The sequence below is a fragment of the Nothoprocta perdicaria genome, unplaced genomic scaffold (assembly GCF_003342845.1).
Source record: "Nothoprocta perdicaria isolate Ctin4 unplaced genomic scaffold, notPer1 scaffold_0, whole genome shotgun sequence".
Classification (NCBI taxonomy): Eukaryota; Metazoa; Chordata; class Aves; order Tinamiformes; family Tinamidae; genus Nothoprocta; species Nothoprocta perdicaria.
In genome coordinates this window covers 1333920-1361124 of record NW_020454092.1, presented here as the reverse complement: position 1 = coordinate 1361124, position 27205 = coordinate 1333920, and the positions used below count along the sequence as shown (strand labels likewise).

Sequence of the window (27205 nt, the reverse complement as noted above, 5' to 3'; positions counted from 1 at the left end):
TCAGAAAGTATTGGGAATTGAATTCACCTACAGTTCACAGAGTAACACTTGCACTGACCCCCAGAGAAACACTTTCAAGGGATGTAATTTTCAGGGGATCTGTGCTCATGGCTGAAATCATAAACAGTTTATTATGGTGGGCATTTTGTTCAGAAAATTTTTATTTATATTTCATCTGTTTTGAAATATTATTCTCACATTGTGTGTAAACTTGAATAATTAGATATGTAATAGAAAGGTCAAATCAGTAAAGCAGGTAGCACATATTAATAAATACAGGTTTTGTGTCTTATGTTTAGCAGGATTGTACTGGTAGAAGATAAAAACTCATTGTATTTTTTTTTTTTTTTTGATTTTTGTATTCTCATCTGTGCTTCCCCTTCTGAGCTTCTGAATGTGCTTTTCTCCTATTGCTAGTAACACATCAGCTTTATACCTTGTTTTGATTGTGGAATTCCACCTTACAAATTCTCACACTTTATTCCCACTATATAAAAGTGTCTCTTACCACTCTTTTATGCTTTTTTTCTGCAGTATTTCCAGACTTGTTCACCCACACAGCTGTTTTCCTTTTTGTGTGCAGTCTTGTACAGGCTCCCTAAACTCATCGGCAAGATTTTACTCACCAGTTAACTTTCAAATACAAACTTTCCCAGTCATACTTGTCAAAAGTGTTAGAATTGCGCTTTGTCTTACACTGGCCTGTGTTTTTTGTCCTTATTCTTTGGACAGAATTGATTATTTTGTAGAACATCTGACTAAGCATTAAAATAAACTACTTCAGGAGAGAGTTCAAGGCAAGATATAAGAAAGATATGCGACATCTAAGTGGGGGGAATACGTCCTTGCAGTAAGCACGTTCAGATGAGGCTCTCCATCCCCTTTTCACTGAGGAATGGTACTGTTTCTCTCATGCAGCTGATGAAACAAGACTTTTAGATATGCCTCTTTCCTTAGTGCTTCCCATCTCTTGGCTCCACGTCTGCTCCTAATTTCTGGTTGAATTTCAGACCAAATGTCCATCTTTTATGTCAGTGTTCACATTTGGATACTTACCATGAGTTCTGTGACTCCCGTTCTCTAACGTATAGGTGGAGCAGTGCAAAGTTTCTGCATAAATAAGGTCATTTGCGGAATGCTGCCCTAATCATTAGTGTGTTCTGCATGGCACTGCATTTAATCGCAAGAATTCTGCAGAACAGAATAAAGAGGAACTCAGAATTCTCTCTTGAGAGAAAAAAGTGGTGTCATTTTTTCCTTTCATCCTGGCAGTCTTTCTTATGTTGGTTGATACTTTCTAATTGCTATCAGCAGTATCAAAAGACACAAAGTTATGTTAAAGAAGCTCCAGCCTTTCCCCAGAAATTTGTAGGTTTCATTCATGCTGTGCTATACCGTATTTAAAATTAATTGGATGACCCAATTTTAAACCTGAAATACTGTATGAACTTAGAGACTGTATCAGTGCAAGTTAAGGCACTCAAAGCACATCTACAGTCTTTGGTACAAGGAAGCTGGAGGCCAAAACACAAGTGTTGGATGCACGTGAGCTGTTAGGGACTGGAAGGAGGAGAGGTGACCAACAGAACTGGAGCATGTTCAAAGGCTATATAATAAAAGCCAGACATTTCTATTTTAGTCAAATTCTACTTGTAAAAGACTAGTATGAAGATGGTTTAAGAAACTGCTCTTCCTTTCCCTGCACTGCAATAAAGCATCAGCTTGTTTCTTTCTATGTGTTTTTGAAATAGATCTTTTGAGCCAGAGTTGAGGGAAAGTCTCTAAATGCCCTTTACAAACTAAATCACACTGTGCAAGTTTTTGGTTTCTGTGTTTCATTCATCATGTGCCTGAGATCTCCTCATGTTCTTGTTAATAATTCAGTCTTTACTTCTAGATTTATTGTTCAGAGAGACAGTACCTTTTGCTGCGTCCAGCATATGGCCAACAGGAGTGATGTCGGGTAAGGAAGGCAACTTTTAATTCTTTACTTTATTCCCTCTTGATGAGCTTTGGTGTGAAAGTGTAATACATACAGCCAGGTTCATGTATTTCAACAACAGCTTGGAAGGCTTGTTACTTTATAACAGTTGGAGAAATGCCAAAGATCTCAGGTGAGCTGAAGGCTGTCAAGCGTTTTTTTTTTTTTATTCATGTTTGTGTGTTGCAGCAGCTGAAAACACAGCAAGTCCTGAAGCAAGTTGGGTTAGGTAAGATTGAATTTTTAAACTTAATCTGCTATGGCAACTTGGAGAAGGCTGGAAGAAAATTTATTGTGTTGTTATGTCCCCTTCCTGCATTCCTGTAAAACAGAAAAGTCCTTTTCTCATTCTGCTAACCTGACATAATCATCTCTCAACATATATCTTTGAAGTGTTGCTCTGCTTGCAGCTATTATTTCTTAACCTTTTTCTTTTTTCTTTTTTTTTTTTTTTCTCAAATAATTAAACTATCATAACAAGCTAGGTGAAACAGCGGGCTTCTGAGTTCATCATAAGACCAAGTCTGAGCTGAAAAAAACAGTGAGTTACCATTTGAGACCATGTATTAAGATGAAACACCGGTACCATTTCTTTTGAATGTGGCCCTCGTGCACTTGTAGCAGCACAAGTGTGTTTGATGCAGCTTGGACTGGGAGCATTAATTCTGCTCACAAGCAGAGTTCTACTTAAGGGTAGAACTTCCCTCGTAATTGTGTGCTTGTCCAGCCATTTCTCGTGCTATTCCTGTTCAGAAACTACTTGTTAGAGAGGGAACCCCATACTGTCAGTATCATGCATGGCATGAAGAGATACTGATCTCTGTGGCTCGTAAAATTCTTAGTTATATTTGTCAGCTAACTCTTTTCTTCATCCTCATTTCTAAAAGAAAATACAGTGTCTGATTTCTCCAGGCCATACCTGTTAGCTTCCTTCAAAGGAATTACTGTCATAAATTGTACCTTAAAAACAGCTGATCTTGAGTTAGGAGTTTACAGTGTTGATGGTTTTGCTAATGAGCAGTGCCTACAGTATTAGAAGAGAAATAAGCTTTTACAACTTGGATGGTGTAAGAAAGAATGGATTGTGAAGAGTGCTGCGTCTACTGCTTTCTTATTTTAACTCCCATGTGAAGCATTGACTCATGGTTTGCTTTTCCCTTTTTGGGTTCCCCTTCCCGTGAAAAAATAGTAGTTCATTCACCTCTCAGGATTTGTGGCTATATGAATGTCAACCTATAGAGAAATGAAACCCAGGGATTCCTGATTTATAGAAAAAAAATACATAACACTTCAAAAGAAAAATCACTTCATTGAGAATATTAATGCTAGAAGCAGCACAGGTTCAAGCTAAGGATTTGCATATGTGTTAGCGCTTTCCTTATAAAAAGGAAATGATCTTGCATGGGATCTACATATGTGTTTATGGTAACAAGACTAGCTTTTTTGGAGATACTGTGGTAATAGAGCTAATAACAAGACAGCTGGCATTGTTGTGCTGTGGTGAGCTTCACTCTTGCAAGACAAAATGCAGTTAGATTAGCAGATTTTTGCAGGCATAAGCAGTCATCCATATGTATGAAAGATTTAACTTCTGTTAGCCAGCAGATGCCAGTGTCCTCAACAAAGCTGTCCTTGCAACATACATACACCTATAGAATGTACGATGACCTGTAGTGTATGCTGTGGTTTCCACCCTGAAATGCTTTGTGGTGTCTGAGTGTAGCAGTGTTTGGGGGCATTGGCAGAGGATCATGAAGTGTTGCAAGGATGTTTATGCTGATCAGGCTACCCTAAGGTCTGTGTGTACCAGCCTGCTCTAGTACTGAATAAACCCTTTACTTTTTACCCTTGACGTATTTTCAGATCTGTCCTGGAGGCTCCGTTGAACTTGCTGTTGTATAATGAAACATTATTCTTTCTGCCTTCCCAGCCTGTCCTGTTTCTTGTATTTAGACCCAGTGTGCGGGCCTCAAGCTGGGCTTCCTGGAGGACTAAGTGATAGACATGATTAATTCTATCTCATTTATAAGAAGACAGCAGGTTTGGTGCACATCTTGTTGTCTTCACTTGTTCTCTTGTCGTTTCTGTCAATAGTTACATAGATGATCTTTATACTTTTGTGCAGCCGGTGAAGTGAATATAAAGACCTGTCAGACTTCTTTTCTAAAGCATTTTCTTCTGAGGCAACAAACCTAACAAATGTCACTTGAAGTATGAGGAACTGTGGCAGATGAAGCATTGATTTAATGGCTCTGTTGAGAGGCCAGATTGGAAAGATCATGGAATGAAATAAATATGCTAGATTTAGTAACTGTTTTGAAATAGTTTCTGTATTTAAAAACAAATTCAAGAAAGAGCAATGTATTTTAATACAGGAATGGAATATTAACAAAAGCATCTATCTTTATAATCCAAAACTAATTTGGCAAAATACAGCCATCTAGCCTTTCCTTTTCTTGCTGTTGTACTCTTGGAAACAAGGTAAATAAATTCTGTTGACTACTAAACTAATTTAATCAGATAAGATCTTGGCTGAGAAAAATACACTCTGCACTCATACTAACTTCAAAGCTTCTTAAACATGTATTAAATTCCTTTCAGATAGGGAAGGATTTAGTTGCAAGCTGAAAATGAAATGAGTCTTCAACCATTCTGTTGGGCATCTAATAGAAAGTAACTTGATTTAACTGAGTCGTAGTCTCTACCTTTAACAAATAGTGGGCTAAGAACATGTATAAGTTGCTGCAGCTCAGCAGCTTGGAGATCTGTAGAGCTGACTTCCTTCAACTGTGAATATACTCAAAGTGTTATTTTGAAGCAGTTCAGTGGCTAATTGATCTTTTTTTATGGGGAATATCTTTTCAAAGATATCCTCTTTGAATTGATTGATTTATTTATCTTTCATCATACTATAAAAGTTGAGAGTTTGTTTCACTTTTGAAAAAGTATTTAATTATTTTTCACCTAAGTAGCTGAAAGGGAGTTTGTTTATTTGTTAAATAAATATTTCAAATGTGCTGAGAGGTAGTGAATTTGCTTATAAGGTTTATATTAAATGATGCTGCATATTTTATGGCAAGATTGTGTCAGATTATAAAATTAAACTATTTAATAAACTAAACTAAGTTTGCATATATTGTCATCACACGTAGAGGAAGGACCTGTGTTAGTCAAAGAGAGAAACTTGAGGTTAGCTACTGATTGCTAAGTAGAAAGTTAAAGTTAGTGCACTCCCTCTTTCTAGGTGCAGGGGACGGAGGCAATTTATGCTCGCAGAAGGTTTGGAGGGTCTTTAAAAATCAAATAATAGTAAAACAGAGGAGACAGACAGTGACTCATATAGGTAGGATAAGTTTCAGGCTTCTTTTCACTAGCAGTAGTTAAGCCTTCAAAGTAGTTTGGCCTCTTTGCAATTTCAGTAATGAAGGAGTATCATAGCTGACTGTAATGATGCGTATGTCATGATATATGGAAACTATCTGGTTTAATATCTTGACAGAAGGCATTTATGGTAGCAGAAGATAGCTCAGTTGAGAGTTGCACTGCATTTAGCAGCACTGCTGAGAGACAACATGCTTGGTTTCACAGTCCTTGTAGGAACTAACTAGCTGCTGTGAAATGAAAACCTTCTTTTGCACAATCTTTGAAAAGGCAAATTAATCTGCACTCCTGGCTGGGAGGTGAGTGCTCTTTGTGAGAAAAACTGGTCTATATCACATGTAAGGATTGCTGAAGACTCTGCAAACTAGGAAAACATGTTAAATCAGATCATTTGCTTTTGATTGTAGCTGCAAGTAGCATGCATTATCTGCCCTCCCCACCCTTCTTCATAAATGAGGGTGAAATGAGGGTTTACATGTGGGCAGCCACATGTAAAAGTCTGCATCCAGAGACGCATCTGCAAGTTGATCAGCTCCAGCAACAGTCAAAGTTGTAAAAGAATATCGTAGCCTTCAAGGCTGCTGCGGACAGAGGGACTGCAATGCTACTGTTGTCTCAGGGCACTGTTCTTGCTACAACTTCCTTAGATATTTACCTGCACATGCCGCAGTCATTGCTGTTGATTCTTGTCGAGATGTTTGGACGCAGCAAGTCATGAGGTGTCCATAACTGCCTAATACTGGTGAATATTGATTTTCAGTTCTCTGGAGAGTATTGGTCAGAGTTTATCTTCTGATTGGCAATATCAGCTTGCTCTGTCATCTGATTGTCCTCTACTTGCTCCTAATAAAAGATGTGTTCACAAAGTCAGGTATCACATTAGAATTTCTGTTAGCTCTGTTCACTTGCTACTGTGACTAGTCTAATCACAGTAGGGTGTTTTTTTTTGTGTGTGTGTGTGTAAAGCAAATAAATAGTAACTGCTTGGAATAGAAGAATATCAAACAGCTCAGGGAGCAATGACGGATAGAAGCTCTACTAACATGTGCAGGAGGTGGGAAACTAGTAGTATGATCTAAGGTGCAGTGAGCTTGGGAACCTCCTGGGAATGAGAGCCAGCAATCAGCACTGGTAATCAGCACTGCACAGAAAGCAGCAAGAGGGCTACAAATGAGGTGCTTAAAAGTCAGAAAACTCGCAGAGGAATGAGACCTGCTGAAGCAGCTGGAAAGGGATCCTACAATCGGTATAAGAGAGCAGTTGAAGCAGTGAGGGCTCACTAAATGATTTTTTTTCATTATTTTTTTCAAAAGATGTGGCTCTGAGTTTAAACACGTGCCTTAGTTACTGTAGTCCTTCAGAGGAGCAGAGAAAGAATTTACTGCATGTGAATGTATTTGTAGATCTCTAGAGAGTAATGTTGTAGATCAGTTTCTTCTGCTGAAACAGGTTCATATCCATGTTTTCACCCCTTACAGCAATCTCTTACAGTAACATACCATGCCTGAGGCTTTAACCTTTCTTTTCATTATCCAGGTGGTGCCTGTCTCATGCTCAGAGACACCCTGCTATTTTTTATTGTTTTGCTTGCTTGTTTGTTGGTTTGTTTTTTGCCTCTAGATATCCACCTGCTCTTTGTGCTGTTTGAGTTAGCTGTGGAACATGTTGCCTGAACTCAGAAACAATGTTTTAGCATGCCTGTGTTTTCATCAGACTCCAGGGTGATTTTCCAGCCTGCGTTGTTTTCCACAGGTATTGAAAATCATCAGAGGAAGAATTTTTTAAGAAAGAACTAAAAATACAAATGCATATTTTTTAAGTTGTTTTCCTCATTTCACGTGTTTAGGTTCATGGTTTTCAAGGACTGCTAGGACTGGTAGTGTTGTTGTATGTTGTCCTGGTTGACAAGTTGACTGTGTGCCAGCCGTGTGTCCTTGTGGCTAAGAAGGTCCGTGGTATCCTGGACTCCTTCAGGAAGTGCATGGCTATATGTTGATTGAGGTCCTTCCTCTCCGAGAGTGGAAGCTCTTGTTGGTTGTCACAGCTTCCCATATGGTATCTGGCTTTGCTAATGTGAAGGTTGACCTTCACAAGGTGTTAGGTCAGTGTATCTCTGAGATAACATCTCATTTTTAGAATTAGTTTGGTTTTCATTAGTGAATTAACTGGGTGTATAAATATTTATGACTATCTCAGATGTCTGATTACAACAGGAAATTAATAATTAATTATTAGAAAATTGCCTTTATACAATTGATACGACAAGGCCATAAATCAGATAGGGCAATTTCCAAAAAGCAACACAATACATTGCTTTTGCTGAAGCACCCTCAAGTGACTATCTTCTCAGTGCAGCCTTTAGATAGGTAACTTTCCATTTTGTAAACAGTAGTGGAGTGAAAAAGCTTGCTTACAGAACTATACATATAGTAAAAATGTAGTTGTGACAATTCAGATAATCTATATAGAGAACATGATTTCTGTTTGATATTTGGAACTCTCTGTAAGTCTATCAGGCTACAAATATTTTGAACGGGTATATTTGACTTGTCTTTTTCCATATGTAAGTTATTTTGCACATGCCATAAGACTAACAAAAAAAAAGAAAAATTAATTTTTGATGACAAAGTCTTTTAGTGAGCAGCATTAAATAAAGGATTTACTACTTCACGTGACAAACCAGCTATCAGGCTTTTAACTTAAAACGTGAGGCTAAATACGAATGGGAGACTTTGGTCACATAGTGGAATTGAAGAAGAGCCTGGTGGCAGATAAAACTTGAGTGGTGGAGATTATCAGCACTCTGACTTTCCACAGAAAGATCAGGAGGCGTGACTATGAAAAGAAAAGCACCTGTGTTTCAAACTAAATAGCACAAACTTGAAAGAAAATCTTAAATGTAGTGGTTTAAACTGAAAGAGCTGAAGAGATTTGAAGAAACTAAGTAGGGAAGTCTTACAACAAGATGCTTACTGTTTTGTCTGTTTACTTACATTCCTATTAATAGTTAAAGGAGTTTTCAGAACCACTGTTAACTATTTTGTGTACCGTTTCACCTAGCGTGTATCTTTAAAATGAGGTATAAGTCTTATCTTGGAGCTCTGAGAAAGGATGTTGAGGCAGCAGGGTGTGAACTGCTTGTGTATTGCCCTGGCCTAATGAGTTGGTCCAGAAAGTCACTTTCTCCACACCATGAACAAAGGGGCTTATCTATGTGAACAAGTAGAGCTTGTACACAGCCCTTGGATCATGAAGATTAATCTCTCTCAAATCTCTTGAATCAGTAGAAATTGAAGTTGAATAGTGTTTCTCAGTGTGGAATACCTGACAAGAGCAAGGTCTGAGTTTTTGTTTGTGTCCATATTGCTTTTTATGTTGTTTTTCCCGGGCTGCTTGTATCTTTTCATCAGTGGGATATTTGAGGGTTTTAGTAATGTGCTCCTGTATTAGAGGAGATTGGACCTGTATGTGTATTGTGTAGATGTGCAGGTGACTTCCCATGTGTTGTAAAGAGAAAGTGGATTTTTTTTTATTGCTAACCATATGTCAGAGCTCATAACAAATTGCATCCAGATCTAAATTCCTCTTTGAAGTCACAAAGCCAGACTTCTTACTGCGTGAGTGTCTGAGTGCTGTGGCCATGTTGTTTGCTGTGCAAATCAGGATATACAAATGCATAAGTCATGAAGATAAGGTCCATCAGTTAGCATATTATTCTGCGGAAAGCTATTTTCACTTTTTCTGAAGCTAGCTTTCCATCGGTTTGCTGATACATTAATCTTCCTGCTTGCTTAAAACATTAACATATAGTAATGTCTTGTTTGGGTTCAGATCAGCAGGAAAAAGAAAGGTTGATTTGTTTGTTTCTCTTTATAGATTAAGGCAATGATAAATAGTTTATACAGGTGTAACAGCTCTGGACAAAGTCCGTGGTTATCACTATCTATACCTCTCTTTTACTTATTTTTACTCTAAGATTTTTGACTGATTTTCTAGTTCAGTAATTACTGTGAGCAGCAGTGGACATCAACACTGTCCTGCAGCTTTTTGTCTGTTGCTTTTTTGGGAAGACCTGGAGCAAATTGCCTGTGGACCTGCTTTGGTCTTTGTTACAGAATTTGACTTAGTCACAGGCCCAGATGGGATAACCTGAATAACATGTTTATAATTTATTAAATTAATTTTTTTAAAGGTCCTTTTGATAATTACTTCATAAGATAACTACTAAAAGAAATTCAAAATTAATAGATTCTATCTCATGTGCCTCTTATTATTTTTGATGCCTGTTAGGGAGGGGAAATTATGCAAATTGGTATCACGCTAGGCTACTGCACACATGCTGGTAATGCATAACAACAAGCTTACTGATGAAAATACTTAATCTTAAGCAGGAATCGTCGGTATTAAGAGCTATTCTTTTTATCATGGTTAAAATAGTTTTATTATTTTTCTTATGGATAAAGGATAGTGTCTGTTTTTATTAAAAGTTCTCATTAGACTGAAACTGCTGCAGAAGCAATAATGGAGTACTCTTGTGATGAATCGTGGTTGATTACCTTATATGATGAAGGTGTATTATGAAATAATAGGAAAATCCTTTCAGAAAATAAATAAAGCATTGTTGTTTATTCTCTGTGAATGACTAAGTGGCTTTAATTCTTCAGCTCCTGCGTGTAAAAGACTTGATAAATAGATTAGGCTCAAGATCAATTAATGGCAGAGTGATCTTTAGTGCTCATGAAGTGAAGCTGCTAGGATGGAAGCACTTCATCTGTGCCCTCCATGACAGGCATCTTAAGCTAACATGCACTGCATGTCTAGTACAGGACATGAGGAGCACTGTGCAGGACACACTGTTCTCTGCAGCAGTAGCAGATTCAAGCTCTCCCTGTGAAGAAAATACTCTAGTTCTGAAGAATTCTGGTATCCTTAGTGGGAGAAAAATCTGATAGAAAATAAGATAGTTTCAGAAAATAGGTTACTAATATAAGCTTACAGTTACTTTCCAGCTTTCTTTTAGATTTGTCTTAGATTTCTTTTTGCTCAGCTGTATATGAAGCATCTCAAGCTTTTGTGATTAGATTACCATGAAGAGGCTGGTTTTGATTTAAGAGTTGTGTCGCTGTTCGTAGCCCTTCCTATCTCCATTTTGCCACTAACTTATGCTTTTTTTTTTTTTTTTTTTTAAATTGTTGTCAAAAGAGGTGCTGAAAACCTCAGGTATTGCTTTTCACATGTGATGACTGTAGCTCATAGTCTTTTCATTTGTCATGTGCAGTTTAAAACTGAGTATGCAAATCGGATTGTAAATTGCATTTTAGCACTGCATTCCCAGTTTAAAGGTGAAGTCTGTGTGAATTAGCTGCTAGTCATTTGTAGCTGTTTTAATATATTTTGCTAATTCTAGTTCTAGTTAGATGAGTAATCTAAGTAATATTTTTGCAATTGAAATGCCACTGATCAGAACTTCCTGTTTGAGTTGTTGATTGTAACCGACTTTCAGATAACTAGCATTTGTATTTGTTCTTGGATAAACTCGTCTGCTTAATTTTCTTTGTCTATTCTATCTATTATCTATCTATTCTATCTATGTCTATTACCTTCTAATGAAATTAATACTAATTTTATCGTGGTAGTTAATCAGGTGCATCCTTTTATTCAGGATTTCAGATCAGACTCAGATCAGGTGATCAGAGTCACAGCAATGAAACTGATTTTAGCATGTAGGATTTGAAAGTTTGTGTTTAATCTTTATCACAGAACAAGGCACAATGCGAATAGCTGTTACTGTGGTACTGTGGTTGTTCCTGGAATGTGGAATGTCGTATTTATTGATATAGTGGACTGTCAAATACAAGCTGGATGGTAAATGCCCATTTGCACACAGCCATAATTGCATCATGAATTCGAGCTCTTCTTTTAGTAGCTTAAAATATCAATCATGGAGGATTTGGGGATATACTGTGCTACAGGGACCCTGGAAACAGAAAGAGGTAACGTAGCCAGGAATTAACCGTTTATTTTATTTTATTTTATTTTATTTTATTTTATTTTATTTTATTTTATTTTATTTTATTTTATTTTATTTTATTTTATTTTATTTTATTTTATNATTTTATTTTATTTTATTTTATTTTATTTTATTTTATTTTATTTTATTTTATTTTATTTTATTTTATTTTATTTTATTTTATTTTATTTTATTTTTTCTCCTTTTATTTCTGGACTAGCATAACTGAATGAAGTAGGTGACGTTTGAATTTCTTTATCATTATATATTTTTTTTAAATTTATTTTTCTTATTGTTAATCCTAGGAATGGGTTTAATGTTTCATGCTCTGGTGATCTGGCAGCATAGAAACAAGCTCAGCAAAGATGAGAGAAGAAAGCAAACATTCACAGCACCTTCTTTCAAACTATAGTCCGGAAACTATCTATTGCAACTGGATGTCCATTGCAAATCTGAATGGTTAGGGATTTCAGTCCTGACATAGTGCAGAGTGAGAGGACGTGACAAAGATACTCCTGAATTTAGAGGACTATAAGTAGGAAGTGTATATGAACACAATTTGTAGGAAGTTTGAAAAATTTATGGAATAAGGGAAAGGAAAACATTTTTCCTAATTTTTCTTTTCTCCCCTTCTCTTCCATATTGAACAAAATCTGTTTAATGGGTTTTGTATTTGGGATATATTTCTCCTGTAAACAGAGTTTATCAGGATTGTTTTCACGGAGCTACCTTTCACCCATAAATAATAAGTATTGTGTTGCTGGTTGTTCTGCTTTTATCACTTATGTTGGCATAGCGAAACAATATGATCTGTTAAAAGTCTTTTGTGGTTGTTTTCGTTGTTGTTCTCAAATTATATAGCATCAATAACAGCTTGTGAGGATGCTTTTATCTCTCTCCTTCATCTCCTTCCCCATCTGACCTTCATCCCCCAGAGAACTGTATACATCACAATTGCAGTCCCTGAGACCAAATGAGAGCAGTGATAGGTTGGTATGCTGATATTCTCTTGTATGCTTTGCTTCAATATATTGACGTCCTCTTTGTGAAAACCTAGCCAGTGAGAAGCAGAAGGAGGAGTCAGATTAGCAGAGGAAGCTCTTCTGACTATCGATTTTCTTGTGCCTTTTAATGGTTCATTAATTCCTCTAACAATTGCTTCTGGGGTAGCTGGCTGGTTGAAACCATCAGAAGCCAGCAGAATAGAGGTGGTCATGGCTGATAATGTCAACTTCCTTTTGTGAAGTCCTCTCCCTATGGGAATCCTCTCCCTCTTCATCTAGTATGGAAACAATATTGGGCTCCCTACAAATATAGAGTATCTTCATGTTGAGTATGGTATTCTGCTGCTTCTACAGCTTATGTAGATACTAGAAGAGTATGAATCAGTTGTTTCAAAAGGGATACAAAAGGTGGTAAGACAGAACACTCCAGAAATTAGCACTATGCAAGAATTGTTAATTGGATACTGTGTGAATTTTGTGTTGCTGCAGTTAATTGAGATTACTATAAAGACTCTAATAGATGTGATGAGAAATCTGAAATGTCTAGCACTGTATACCATGGCTGTTGTAAAACAGCAGGCTGGAATGACGCTTTTACTAATTCCAAAACCTCTACATATGCTTTATTTTATAGTGACCTAGAAAAAGAGTGCCTGTTGGAAGACAATAGGCAAGTCATTATGGTATAAAAGTTCAACAGGGCAGTACTAAAAATAGAACAGTAATTCTAAAGCTATTTTTGGTAGTTTTTCATTCTTAGGAGTCCCTGTTGTCCCAATTATTTCTGAGATAGATAGCTGTGAAATAATAAACACGACAGAAAAAAAGTTGACTTTTGTCTGGAAGTAGTAACAATGATAGAAAATCTGCATCTGATTATTCTATTCAGCTCTTTTTAAATTCTTTTTTCAGTGTAGCATGAACTCTCTGAATCTGAGTGCTACAGCAAGGAAGGATGATAGTAGATTTTTCGTAACACCACATAATATTCCAGATAGCTGTTTTGGGGCTATTTATTGAACACAATTTGGAAGACTGTTACAGAGGGAATAATGACTTGTGGAGTGTCCCTAACCATTTTTGGTTTTATGTTATCTTTTCCAGACAGTCTTTCTAATCTTTTTGTCCCATGGATGATGTTAAGAGGTAATAATAAACAATTATTGATTCTCACATCAGTCTTATGGAAAAATATTTTCTTTGAATGCCGATGAAAGTTATTTGCATATATGCCAGAGTGATATCTGAATTTTAGTCAGTCATGCCTGGTCTGTCTTAATGTGTTCTGACTGTTAAAGGGCCTCAAAATAGGAAAAGCCAGATGGTCTAACCAAGAAAGTCATAAAATTTACTTTCTTGATAGAGAATGTCTCTTGATGTCTGTGGATAAACAGAACTCTGTGTCAATGGCTGAAGTGCGTTAATAGTTTTTGTTTTGGTTGGTCAAGTTTTAAAGCGTTTATTTTAGAGTATTGTCTATCATTTAAAAACAATCATAAATTTAGTCTGAGAGCAGCTTGACCAGACCCTATCGAGTTGTCCTTACTTTTTTTTCGTATTTTGTTTTTTCTGTAGTATGCACAATAAGGCTCAGTGCAGTGATAAGGGCTTGTTGATGGCATCTTGTTTTTCCTCAAATCACCTAAGTGCCTGCAGTCACAAATAGCTTTGTGTAAGATGTTCCCCATCCAGTAGAGTTAATTGCCAAAGTGTAATTTTTAAGCATCTGGTGGGCTGCTTTGCTTGCCTGCTTGGAACACCGTTAACCACGGAGAAGTTTTCACCAGCTGGTGGTAGAACTTTTTCAATTCTTGTAATCAGTAGGTCTCTAATAGATTGAGGTTTCCTCTGGGGAGGGCAGTTGGAGTTCTGCAAAGTTTTTCACAGCTAGAAGATGTACTTTGTGTATCAATTCAAAGCCCAGAAGAGATGAGGCATGACATAGGGGAGTGAAAGTAAGAAGTTCTCCCTAAAGAAATATTTCAACTTTAGCATTTTAGTGTTAGAATGTTGTGGAAATTAAGTTGTTGAAAAAATATTTTCATTCATATGTAACTGTAAGTAGTAAATGGCAGCCCTTAGTGTATGGCACTATTTTCTAAAAGTGTACATCAAGTAGTAGAAGGAGGTAAGGACAAATAGGACAAATTCACCTTAACCATTAAAAGAAAAGCAGAAGTTAAATATTTTTTAATCCAGAATTTACAATATTGATGATTTCTGATATTGTTCCTTTCCTTTTAGGATGGTAAAATACTCACATCTTTCATAGGAATGTCATAATTTTACTATATTTTGTGCTATGTGCACTTTATACTGATGATGGATCAAGAACATTTTGATATGCATTGCTTTAGTTCAAGAAGAGGTTATTTCAGTAGAATAGATGTGTGATATGTGTGGGGGAACTTTTCGTTGCATTCCATAGACATGCCCTCTCTATATGCTAACTTGTTATTACAGTGCATAGAAGTGATCATTTATTAAAACTTGTGTTTGCTGCCCTCCCTCAAGGCTACATCTGAAAATCCTAAAAAATATCAGGCTCACAATCAGCAGAACTGGCAGTCAGTGTAGTTCTAGGGATGGAAGGAGCTCTCCTTGTGGACTCTTGTGAGGCATGCATCACTCTAGGGTGCTTGAGGACACTACTGATGTGGTTAGAAGACCTCCTAAAGGTGGAGGTGCACTCAGCCAGTGTAGCTGACCATAACACACAGACTTCAACTAAGACATGGAGATAGAGACACCCGCACTTGTTGAGCAGTATCTCCAGTTAGGTTTGCTGTCTCAGTGACATCTGTAATCACCTATAATCAAGTCAGTCTGTGTATTATGATACTAGCCAGACCAGACTTCATTTTCAGTAAATTAGTTGTACATACCCCCATTGTAGATGTGTCACATAAGATGAGGTGCTATGTGTCCTGAATACCTGACTGACAATTATCTGTGGGACATTAGACAAGATGTCTTACATGCGTTTTACAGATCTTTTTATGGCCCAGGAAATAGGGACTGATTTCATGAGCTGTGTACAATAAATATGCCCATTAAAAGAGTGTGCTGTAGAAGGAGGGACAAGATTTTGTCACAGCTGTTTGAAGTGGATTCAAAATTATGTGATGTATGGGACAATATTTGAAGTGAATAGTTAATATGTGCATCAAAGCAAATTACTAAACAGTCCCCAAAGATTGCTTTCCCCTCCTCACTTAGTGTTCTTATCTTTATGTCAGTTTTCCATTTGTCATTCTGTCTGCATCTCAGGTTGGTACTGTACCTGATTTTTTCTGTTTCAGAACTCCCTCTTTAATAGAGAGTTACTTAAGGCCTACCGCTGCATGTGTGTTTGCCTTTTTTTTCCAGGAAGCCATTTTATGGATTATTTCAATATAATTCCAATATGATTGGACTAGAATCATTAGATGATCCCTCAGACACCTGGGAGATTATAGAGACTATTGGAAAAGGCACTTACGGTAAAGTCTATAAGGTTGCCAATAAGAAAGATGGGAGTCTGGCAGCAGTAAAGATTCTGGATCCTGTCAGTGTAAGTATGAATATTTAACTTCCTTGTTAGTTAAAGAGTTGTTAAAGAGATTGGAAATGCAACTCAAACGATTAAAGGAGCAACTTGACAGAATGCATTGTTGGAAGTAAGCAAGATTTGGTACTCTCCTGGTGTATTGGGTTTGGCAGTGGAAAGGTGCAGCTGGCAGTTTCATTGTGGTATATGTTATCTGAAGACAGCATTCTCCTATTTTCATTTGTTCTATAAAGTTCTTCTGATACAAATATTGACTATGTGCATTAGGAGCACGTATGTCACAGAGGCCTTGCTCCTAGGGGGAATATTGCCAGCTATAGCAATGAAAATATTAGATGTTGTTAATCTTAGATGTTCCTATTTTAAGGTACGTACTCCATAAAAGAATGGCTTTTCTTATCATAGAAGCACTGTGAATTTTAGCATATTGTATAGCAACCTTTTAAAATTGGACAGGATTGCTGAGCTGAAGTAAAAACAGAAGAAGAACTTAGGTCTAGATTTTTGGAGGTGGTTATGTGCCAGCTCCAGTTTTCATGGGATTTAGATGTTTGATGTCCCTGAGAATCAAGACTCTAGTTTTCAGTGAAAGATTTAATGGACAGCTCTACAGGTTGGATCAGACTGGAGTCTGGTCGCAATAGTGGGACAAAAATATGAAAAGTTGCCTGTCAGTTGCTACTGCAGGAATTCATCTTGTATGCTCTTGTATAAATTCAAAGAAGGTCTAAACAGCAAGATAGCCTTCTTAGCAAAGTATTATACATATTTTCATATTTTGTAAGTGCTTAATTTTCCTCACAGTCAGACTGTGCAGAAATGAGGAAAGATCAAGGGTTAAGTACTTAGCTCCATTTTGGCCTGTATGTTCTGTAATATATATATATATATAATATATATTCTGTAATGGACACAGAAATGTGTCTCTGAAAATATGCAGTAATATTTGCTAATTTTATAGGTTTTGATGTGTCTCTATTTAATAGTCTTCTGGTATATGTTTTTCTTGATAAGTTTTGAAGACATACTCTTAAGGATGTTTTTATTTTTACCTATATTTGATGTCCCCTTTAAGGTTTTGTGAAACAGTTCTCTAGTTAGTCCCAACTCATGACCTTAGAATGAAGAATGAAGCAGAAGGTCCTATATTTACTTCGAACACATATATTAAATATGTACATATTTTAAAAACAGTTTAGAAAATAATACCTATGTAAATCTTACGTAGAGAAATGAGCAAAATTAAGCATAACTTTTACTTTTTCTGATGACATATGTTATGCATGAGAATTAGCCTTGAAGGCAAAGCCTTGCTTTGCATACAGTTCATTATCTGGTTTGGGTGAAATTTAGTAATAATAACTGGGTACTATCAGAATTTTAAACAATTTTAAGATTGCTCTTGTTATCCTTGAGAGGTTTGTGCAGACTTGCTGTATTTATATATTCTGTATGTCTGTGTTTCTTGTTTAGGATGTAGATGAAGAAATTGAAGCAGAGTATAATATTTTGCAGTTTCTTCCCAATCATCCTAATGTTGTTAAATTTTATGGGATGTTTTACAAAGCAGATCAGTATGTGGGAGGACAGCTCTGGCTAGTACTTGAGGTAAAAACATTTTGGTAATATTACATCTTAACTAGGAAATGTAGGTGGGTCTCTGCTGTATAGTGCCAGAAGAGTCATAGACTGTCATGATTCTTTGATTGCTGTCATTAATCAAAGAACTTGTGACAGGTGATGTGTGGCAGTCCACTGCTGAAAATGCCTGAAGCTTTTCCAGCTTATCAGAAATGAAATGCAAGGGCATTTCCTATTTATTACTTTCTGCCTCCAAAAAGCAATGAAACCTTTTGATTAAAACAGTTTGTCTGCAAGCAGCTTGATTTTTCCGTGTCGGAGAACATATAATTAAAACATTTCCCTGAAATTTTGAAGATGGTAATCTTTTGAGATCCCTCAATCTTTTGGGATCGAAAAAACCCAGGACATGTAGCACAGAGGACAGTTACCAAACATGCTGCCTTTACAAAGCGAACAGAGAAAATAAAACAGAAAAATATTTGATGGTAATTCCAAACATGAAGCAGATTGCTCTTGGAAAGCTAACATGAGATGCCTTCTAACAATTCTTCTTGTTTAGCAGCATCCAGAGTTCTTGCAGTGAAAAGTTTCATTTTGACTGTCTTTTTTGCCCCTTAATTGACTTCCAAAGCTTGTTTTAAGGTGAGATTTCCTCTGAATGTATTTTCTGGACTTAATTGATACAAAGCTCTGCAAAGAGTTATGAGCAGCAGCAGACCATTCAGACATTTCCCTTGGTCACAACTGCTTCAATAAAAGCTACTGTTCACTTTTTAATTACTGTTTTAGAAGTATCCCTCGCTATTCTTGAATGGTGCCTGGAATCAGAATAGGGAATCACCATCTCCTTTTCCACTTTAAGTCCATTTCCTTTTCCACTTTAAGTCATAGAATTCTGACAGCACATCTCACTAGTACACACTGCAGAATTATTTTTGTTTGAAGGAAAATATTTAGATATGTGTCTTTTCTAAAAAGGAGATATAAGGGATTTTTGCCTTGGTTTAAAAAAAAAAAAGTATGCCTATTTTCTGGCTTTTTATTGAATTATGTGCTTGATTTCCCATATGCTTTGTTTTTTATTGCAAGTGTAACATGTTGGACTGATGAATCACACATGCTTTTCTGTACAACATAAATTTATATAGGAAAATTGTGCAGTATGCAATGCAAGAAAATTGATGAATGTACAATTTAAGGGGGTTAGATCTTTATACACACTTTATCAGTTACCACAGCATGTTGATGTCAGGTGTTGTTTTTGGTGCCTAATATCAAGAAAAAAAGCAAAGAAACTTGACATTCAGAAATTTAGGTTTTTTATATAATGTAATTTTATGTAATTTGTAAGGATATAAAGATAATTTTGCCAAGAAATGTCAGCTGTTTCATGTCTTAGAATTTAGGGATTTATGTGGGCAGAAGCAGTCACTTAAAATATTTTTGCTGGTGCAATTTCATACATGGAGAATTTTGAAGATAAGCATTTGCATTTCATGGATAGACGTAACAGAAACTACTGCAAAGCAGACTCACTACTTTTCCATTGAAACATGCACCACACTTAATTATACTAGGAGACAGAAAGTGGTAATGAAATTTGAGAGTTCATTTTATCCCAAATCTTTGCTGACTGTTGACAACAGAATTACTGCCAGCCGCAGTAATAGTGTTTGTGCGGTTTATTTATTATCAAATACAGCATTTCATTGCACATGCTCTGCAAAACAACTGTCTGTATAATTTTCAGTCACAATGACTTTTTTTTTTTTTTTTTTTTTAAGTGCTGACCTACTTTTTCTAAATTCTGTGGGGAAGGAAGTAGTGGAAATAAGATTAGCACAACCTGTCTCAGTAGAACACAGTGCAATGAAAGTAATAAACAAAGATTCTTGACTTAATCGTTCTTCAGCAAATGGCTAAACTTGGGAAGAAAAATGTGTACTTCTCTCTCCAGAAGATGAAATTTTCCTGTATTTGGTGTTCAGTGCTGGTTTCAGTACTGGAATGCTACCACATAGTCAGATTTTTAAAATATCCCTGCAAAAGAATTATTAAAAAGGAAAGTCATAATCATGCAGGAATTACTAGTGCCAATGAAATTGTCAATGAAATTTTGCTTTAGAATCTTATGGATTTCTTGTGTATTGTGTGATCTAGTTCTTTCCATGAACTAAAACTATCAGACAAATAAAAATTTTTGATGCAAGGGTATTTAGGAATGAATGAGAGAAAGTTCATACCACATATCACAGAAATTGCAGTGTTGCAGCTTATAGACAGTTGGTAAAGTTCATCTATGAAATGCGAAACTCAAAGCATTTACAGAACTTCTGGTTTTATATCCTTCTCTTGATTTATGTTGTAGAACTTTATGCTTAATACAGACCATGTAAAATGAACTCATGTTGAGGATGTGATTTTTGTATGGTGGAAAAGTTAGTTAAGGGAGCATGGTACAGAAATGTATCAGTGTTTCAATTCAGTGAAAGGAATATTCAGAGAAATTTGATGAAAGAAATTTTTCCATCATTTTGCTGACAAGCAATTGTAAATTTTAAAGTAAGAAATGATTGAGGAAAAAAAGGGAAGAGGAACTGCTGCTAAAAAGAGATAACCAGTGAACTAAAGAAGTGGGTGAAAACTTACATACTGAGATTGTAATTCTAATTTTTCTCCTTCTCTTCCCTTGAGGTATTGCAGCCTGCTAGTGGAAAATGCTTACAAGAAACTGCTTTTCTGGATCAGAATTGTATCTCAATTATTGGCAGTGTATGCCATCAAGTCTAAGTGTAGAGATATGGCTTCTCTCTATTTTATATTGCCTGCCAGCAGAAGCATTGATGGAGCAAAAGTTTGAAATGGTTGTAGTTTGTTGCCTCTCAGTTATCAAGAGCATCAATCTTGTCTTTCTGACCTTTTCTTTGCACAAAGCTAGTTTCTCAAAAAGACAATGCACATAATATTTGTGAAAATACTCAAGTTAAATTGGACTTGCAAATCCTCTTACAGTAACAAGATGTTAAGATATTTTGATTTTTAGTTTCATTTTAAAAGTTACATTTTATCATCTTCAGTTTCAGCTTCCTCCCCACACTCAAAACACTGTGATTTGTTACCAACATTGCCGCTCAAATGCATTCTATGGCAGGAAGGACAATTTAACTAATTGCAGGTAAAAGTCAGGTTGTTCACAGACTTGTATTTTAGGGTGGCTTTGAACTGTGCACGTTCACAGTCAAACAAGCATGTTGAGTAACTGAGATCTTGTCCTGCTTCTTCACCCCTCTTCACAGCTGTGCAACGGAGGTTCTGTCACGGAGCTCGTCAAAGGGCTGCTGAAGTGTGGCCAGCGGCTGGATGAGGCTGTAATCTCATACATCCTGTATGGTGCTCTCCTGGTAAGGATGTTCACTGGGCTTGTGCAACAGCAGAGGGTGCAATTTACTGTCATACATACATTTTCCTTTTAAAAAATATGGTCATGTTGAAAAAGTTGTGACTGTTGTAACAGTTGTAGCAAGCATGTAATCCAGTGGACATTCTTTAAAGTATTGTCTTCATTACAGTCCCTAATATTAAGGTAATTATTTTTAAATAAGGGAGTAAACTTTTTTTTTTCTCTCCTGGCATATAGGGCCTTCAACATTTACACAATAACCGGATCATTCATCGTGATGTCAAAGGGAACAACATTCTCCTGACAACAGAAGGTGGAATCAAGCTAGTTGACTTTGGTAATGACTGCTTCCCATTTGTTTTCTTCATATATGCAGTTTAGCCAAAGGCATCTGTTTACTTTTCTTTGGGAAGGCAGAATGACACAGTGAAGAGATTTCCAGGAAAATACTCAAGATTAATTTAGGAAGAGATGGGGAAAAGAAACCTGATACAGCAATAGTAAACAATTCTAGCCAAAATTCATTTATAGACTTTTAACTTAAAAAATTAAGTATAGTAATTTAGTGACATAAAATATTTTCAGAGGTGCCGTTTTATATGCAAAGCTCTTTTGCACTTCACAAGGAATGCTAGTTCCTGGGCAGTTGTCCTTCTAATTTAAATTTAAATGTTCGATCTTTTGCATATGAAAAGGAATCATTCTTCTCTCTCAAATGACTTTTTACTAGCCTGAAGCAAGTTCATTCCCTCTGAGCAGAAGGCAAAATGGTCCCCTGGGTTCAAAAGCCAACATCCATTTAATTTGTGATTATTGCTGTTAAATACAGAGGTGACTACTCAGGAAGCATTGGTAAGAAACAGAAGAAGGATAGATACACAGAAAGAAGTGGAGTTGGCAATAGAATTGGATTCAGATGAACATTTCCCTCTCTGTGCTCAAAGAAATAAGGAGATGATCTAGTCCCTCAGATGACTATGTAGTAGAATGAATAATTTTATTAATGGTAACAGGAAAAAAAGTCTAGTAGTGTGTGATTTTTTTAGTGAAACCATGTAATGCATCAGGTAATCATCAGTGAAAATGGTATTGTGTGAATAACAGTTGTTTGCTTAACAAGGCATGAAGGTAAAGAAAAACATTTACAAAATGAGACTAGCATAAAACTGAATGCTAGAAATCCTGCAAAGAGTTACATTACAAACATTTCCAAGAGCATGAAGTACATGCAGTGTAAAACAAATTTTCCCTGACAATAATCCCGACAATGTCAGAGTATTACAAGTTTAACGAAAAAATATCTGCTGAAGGTTATAAAGTAAGTTAGGAAGCGAGTGTCTCTAGTATCTTCCAGGATCAGAAATCCTTTATGTTGAATGGTAGAGAAAACAATTGAAACAGTGCTGAGTGAAAGATGTGGCCCTCGAGGAAAACTTACAGTGAGTCTCTGGGCTAGGAGGAGGAAAATAATCACCTTTTTGGGGGAGTGCTTTACCAGTGTGATCTGCATTTGTAATTACGCTCTTCTGGGCAAGATGGGTTTTTCTTTTCAAATGGGAGGAATAAAAAATCTTATCCGGTGTATCAAAAAGATTATCTGCAGCTGAGGCTCTGTTTTGGAGCTGTTGGCTTTGCTGCACATTGAAAACAAGTGGCATGTTCTAGGAACCTGAGAATTGCAACATCCTGTTGTCTTGTAGGAAGATATTAATGGAGATTTCTGTTTCTTTTTCTTTTTCCTCCGGTATTAAACTAAAACAATAACTCTAGAAATTTGTAAAAGATACAGTTAGCTCCCAAAGGGCATGAGCTAACTGCTTAGCAGTAAGGAAGTGGCAGGAAATGCAGGTATCCGTGATCTTCCCTGAAGAAGGATCGTGACTACATGTTCTCATTGCGTTGCTGCTTCTCCCTGCAGCTCCCTGCCTTAGTCACAGAGAGGGCCATGGGAAAGAGGTAGGACTGAGTCACAAATGAAATTGTTGTCTGTAGAGCTGTTTTTCTCATTTGTAGGATATTTCTCATTTGAACATGTTTCTCATGTTGTTTTCTTATTGTCAGAAATTATAGAATGTGCTGTGAGAGATGCAAGTAGTTCAGGAAGAGAAAGGTCTCAAGTGAGTGATATAAAATTGAAGTCTGTTCTTGCTCTGCCACACATGATGTTGGCAAGTAACTTGTATCATACTTTCGGAAGTAGCCACACTGTACTCCTCATTTTCCTGGTATCTCGTGTGAAACACCTTTTCCTCCTTTGCAGAAGAGCTAAGTACTCTTGAACTGGAGCTGAGAACTGTTATAGCTCTGCCTCAAGTATGGGGAGTGCCTGCAAATGGAAAGATCTCAGTTTGAGTACCCCAAAACACTAGATGCCTTTAATAATGTTAAGTTAATCTCTCAGGTTGATTATCCTCTCCTGTTTCACAAGAATGTTAAGGAGATTTATTGTTTGATACAGAGGGAAGGAAACAGGTGAAAGGAAAGGAATATAAGATTTTTCATTTTGTATAAGATTCAGTATAGTAAATAACGGACTGAAACTCAATTTGATGGATATAGTAGCTACCCATTCAGTGAGCACTGTCTGTTCTGTGCCTAGAGTGAGGCAGAATCTTGTGGTTAAAATAATTAATTAATTAATTAAGAGACCTGCGGGTAACTGCAGGTAACTGTGGGTTGTACGCATGGCTTTGGCCACAGATAGCATTACATGGACATCATGAATTGGGATGTTTCTTTACCTTTATTTCATGACTTTGCACTTTGGCTTTTCACTGTAATACATATTTCCTCACTGAGCTGCTCTCAGCAGCATAGTGTAGTACTTCACTGGTCACTATATTGGTCACTTCAGTAAGTATTGCTCATGGGCTAAGCTGACCTGAAGTATCTGCACTTCCCACTGATGGATGCTCTCGGGCGCTCCCTCGCGCTTCTCCACTCTTCGCTATTCCATGGCATTTTGGAGCGTTCCTAGAGAGCAGCTACAAATCCGGCTGGCTGAAGAGAACCCGGACTTCAATGCGCAGAGGCTTGCTGGGGTTTGCAGCCCTTAGCTCTTTCACAGTGGTGACCTGGAAGGGACTGAAGGGTTGCAATCATACTGAAGTGAAAAATAAATACAGTATTGAATCTTGAAGCAAGCAACTTAATTATTTGATTAAGTAGAGATTAGAATTGAGTCCCAATTTCTTGTTTATCAGCAGCAAACACAATTCTTTTATGTGTTTCTACATGTTTTTTCTTTGTCTGTGTGTAATACCATAGGAACAGACCACTGAGTTGTGGGATTTTTTTGTCTGTTTTGTTTAAAAAAAAAAAAAGAAAAAAAAAGAAAAAAGAAGTGTTCACATGAATTATTTTTAAGTCCCTATTGGTTTTATGTCAGCTATTTGGAATTCTCCTGAACCGCACAATTCAGTTATATTTTGGCCAAGAAAAGAGAAAAGATCTATTGTGGAATTTCATTCTGATCTGTTATTATTGTTTGATTTCACTCCATTTCCTTCCTTCCTTTTTTAGCTAGCCCCAACCAGAACTGAAGCATAGGCTTTGTTTTAAGCCTGTGCTTAATTCTTTAAGTAGAAGCTTCAGCATAAGCTTAAGCTTGTGCTTTTTCTTCATAGGGAGAGATTTAAGCCAGTGCATAATTGTTTTGCTGAACTAGAATACTCTGCAAATACTCCAGTGATCCAAGATTCCTGCCAGCAGTGTTCAGGGAATGAATTTCATCTGGACTTTGGTCGATTTTTCTGGAATAGAAGTTTTAAAATCATTTTGTGTGTAGGACGGTTCTGGTCTGTATTCATGAAAACAGCAGAAAGACACGTCTCTGTAATTTAGTTTGCAAGTTAAGTGTTTTGAATTTGAATGAAAGTGCTTCTTACTGAGAGTCATTCACAAAAAAAAGCAATTCTGAAAGGAAACAGCAAGCTGTGATCTGCCTGGGACAAGCTATGATTAAAGTGAAAAATGAAATTAATCAAGTAAGTAATTCAGTACAAATCATGCAACTACTTTGGTCAGGCATTCTACAGCTGTGCAGGCTTGGGGGTTGTTTTCTGGGCACTTGAAATAAACTGCCTAAAATGACATAATGGCTTTGAAGCCAAGTTTGGATCTGTTTTATTGTAGGTGTTTCAGCCCAGCTCACAAGCACACGGCTACGTAGAAACACCTCAGTGGGAACGCCCTTTTGGATGGCACCAGAGGTAGGCAAACATTTTTCATAACCCAATTTCTGTTGTCTCTATCCATTGCAGTGCACACTTTGTTGCCAGTTCCACATAGTCTGAAAAAAAATTATTTTCTATATGGCTGTATTTTTACTTCCCTCTACATCTACAGCTGAGTAAGATAAACGTACTGTAAGAATATTCCAAATGGATTCTTTTAATAGTAATTGTCCATGTTAGCTTCTCTAATTTTTCCAGAAAAATTTAGATCTATAAATAACCAAGGATTTCCTTGAAGATTTTGTGGCTTTCCAGTCAAATACTATATTTTATCTCTGTGTAATTCTATAAAACGCTTTCTCAGGTGAAGAGTTTCAATATGATATATTAAGGAAAGCCTTTCACAAAATTCTGAGGTTTATAGTAGGTAGGGCTCTGCAGTTGAAACCTTAACATGGTAGTTTTGGTGGGGTGACTAAATCTGTGTATATTGCTTTCCCCAAACATAACCATTTTTCTTCCATTCCATGAAGTTTAGAAAGCTTTTGCACACTGTTAAAGCTCTGCATGTGCTATTCTTAAATTTGCATTGGAAAACATTAGTCTTGACCCTTTCCCTTTTAAAAAGCAACAAATATTTTCTTAAGGTGTAATTTATAAAATTAAAAACTAGGGAATGAATTGGGATTTTCTGTTTCTTTGTAAATTATTAAAGCCAAATAACGATAGTTCCCTTCAACAGAAACGAGGTATTAGATTCATTTCATTGGAATTTTGGGATAGATCTTGCAGTTTGTGTTTATTATACACCCACAAATCTTTCAGTATGGCAAAGAGTTTATAGTATCATACAAACATTTGTTGCTTTTCAAATATTTTACATTGCGATCTGCTCCTCTTTCTCTTTCTAAGGAAGATTATAGCTAAGGATTACAGCTGAGACAGAGAAATGAAGCTGCTGTAACAGATCCAAAATTGAGCTCATACAGTTTCACAAAGAATAGGTGATATTTTACCATCTCCATAACAACCAGTTTACGTCACAAAGGAGACACAAGATCCCTTAGTATCTACTGTGTAACCATTATTTATTAAATCACCTTGCTTGGAGACATTCAGAAGCCTACATAAAAAGTAGGCTCAGTTAGACAGTAATGGGTATTTTCTCAAATATTTTATTAAACTCAATTTATAAAACTTATTTTTACAGTACTGTTTTTCTTGAACAATTGTAATCAAAAGCAATAATCATACCAAATTTATTACTCATCCTGCTTGAAAATAGTCATTCTTAAAGTGCAGAACCACAGCGATACTTTGAGATAATTTAAATCTGAAAATAGCACACACCTATAACCAAGTTATGTTATGAGCTTTTGGCACATCAGAAGAAATATGAGAATACTCTTAAGCACTACAAGTTTTGGGAAGTTTTTATGAAGTATGAAGCCAATACCATAATCACAGTAACTCATATCACATTTGTATGCCTGTGTGAGCCACGCTGCTCAGGCTTGATGGATCTACTGATGTGCAGAACAGCTGCAAGGTGCTTGGTACCCATTGTGCTGAACTGGCTTTTGAATGACAAGTTGTATAACACTTCAGCTTAAGTCATTACAGTTGCTTTCTTTGTGTTCATGTGAATGACATATTTCAACTGACATGTGAGATGTAGTTTGCTTTGCTTTTGGGAAGGCCTGTTCGGTATGTTTAAAATATGCAGGTGAATTCTTATGTGAAAGATGAAAGATAAGGACTGCAATAAACTGAAAAACCCTGTCTGGATAGCAGCTTCTCTAAGAACAGTGATTTTTGAGTGAGACTGTGGTAGAATCAGTAAAGGCTAGAAAAGCCCTACACAGTCGCAGAAGTCTTGTTGCCTGAAGGTTTTATAGCAGGGCATAATTTGTATAGAAGCAAAAAACCCCAAAACTTAAGTAAGTGGGCAAGAAGGAAATAAAGAAAGATGAGCTTAATCTGCAGTGGAATAGAGAGGGCAGATGAAAAGCCAGACTTACAGGAAAAGACTACAGGAATGTTTTAGTGAAATGAACCTTATAGAATGAAGCTGATGGGCAATATGATTGCTGTCTAGAAATACATTATAGGTAAACCCC

General features: G+C 36.5%; 1 protein-coding gene across 3 annotated transcripts in view; it reads left to right on the top strand.

The window, feature by feature from the left end:
• The window catches only part of MYO3B (myosin IIIB), a 173407-nt gene that overhangs the window by 3386 nt on the left and 142816 nt on the right, over nt 1–27205 (top strand). For 2 of the 3 annotated variants that reach the window (XM_026046103.1, XM_026046167.1), the window contains exons 3-8: nt 1898–1963; nt 15746–15929; nt 17400–17534; nt 20807–20911; nt 21148–21247; nt 25045–25121. In XM_026046103.1, coding sequence (XP_025901888.1) covers nt 1941–1963; nt 15746–15929; nt 17400–17534; nt 20807–20911; nt 21148–21247; nt 25045–25121 — 624 coding nt within the window. In that variant the 5' untranslated portion in view covers nt 1898–1940. Of the gene's footprint in view, nt 1–1897; nt 1964–15745; nt 15930–17399; nt 17535–20806; nt 20912–21147; nt 21248–22781; nt 22867–25044; nt 25122–27205 lie in introns of those variants that run through there. The other variant, XM_026046238.1, reaches the window with a different exon arrangement.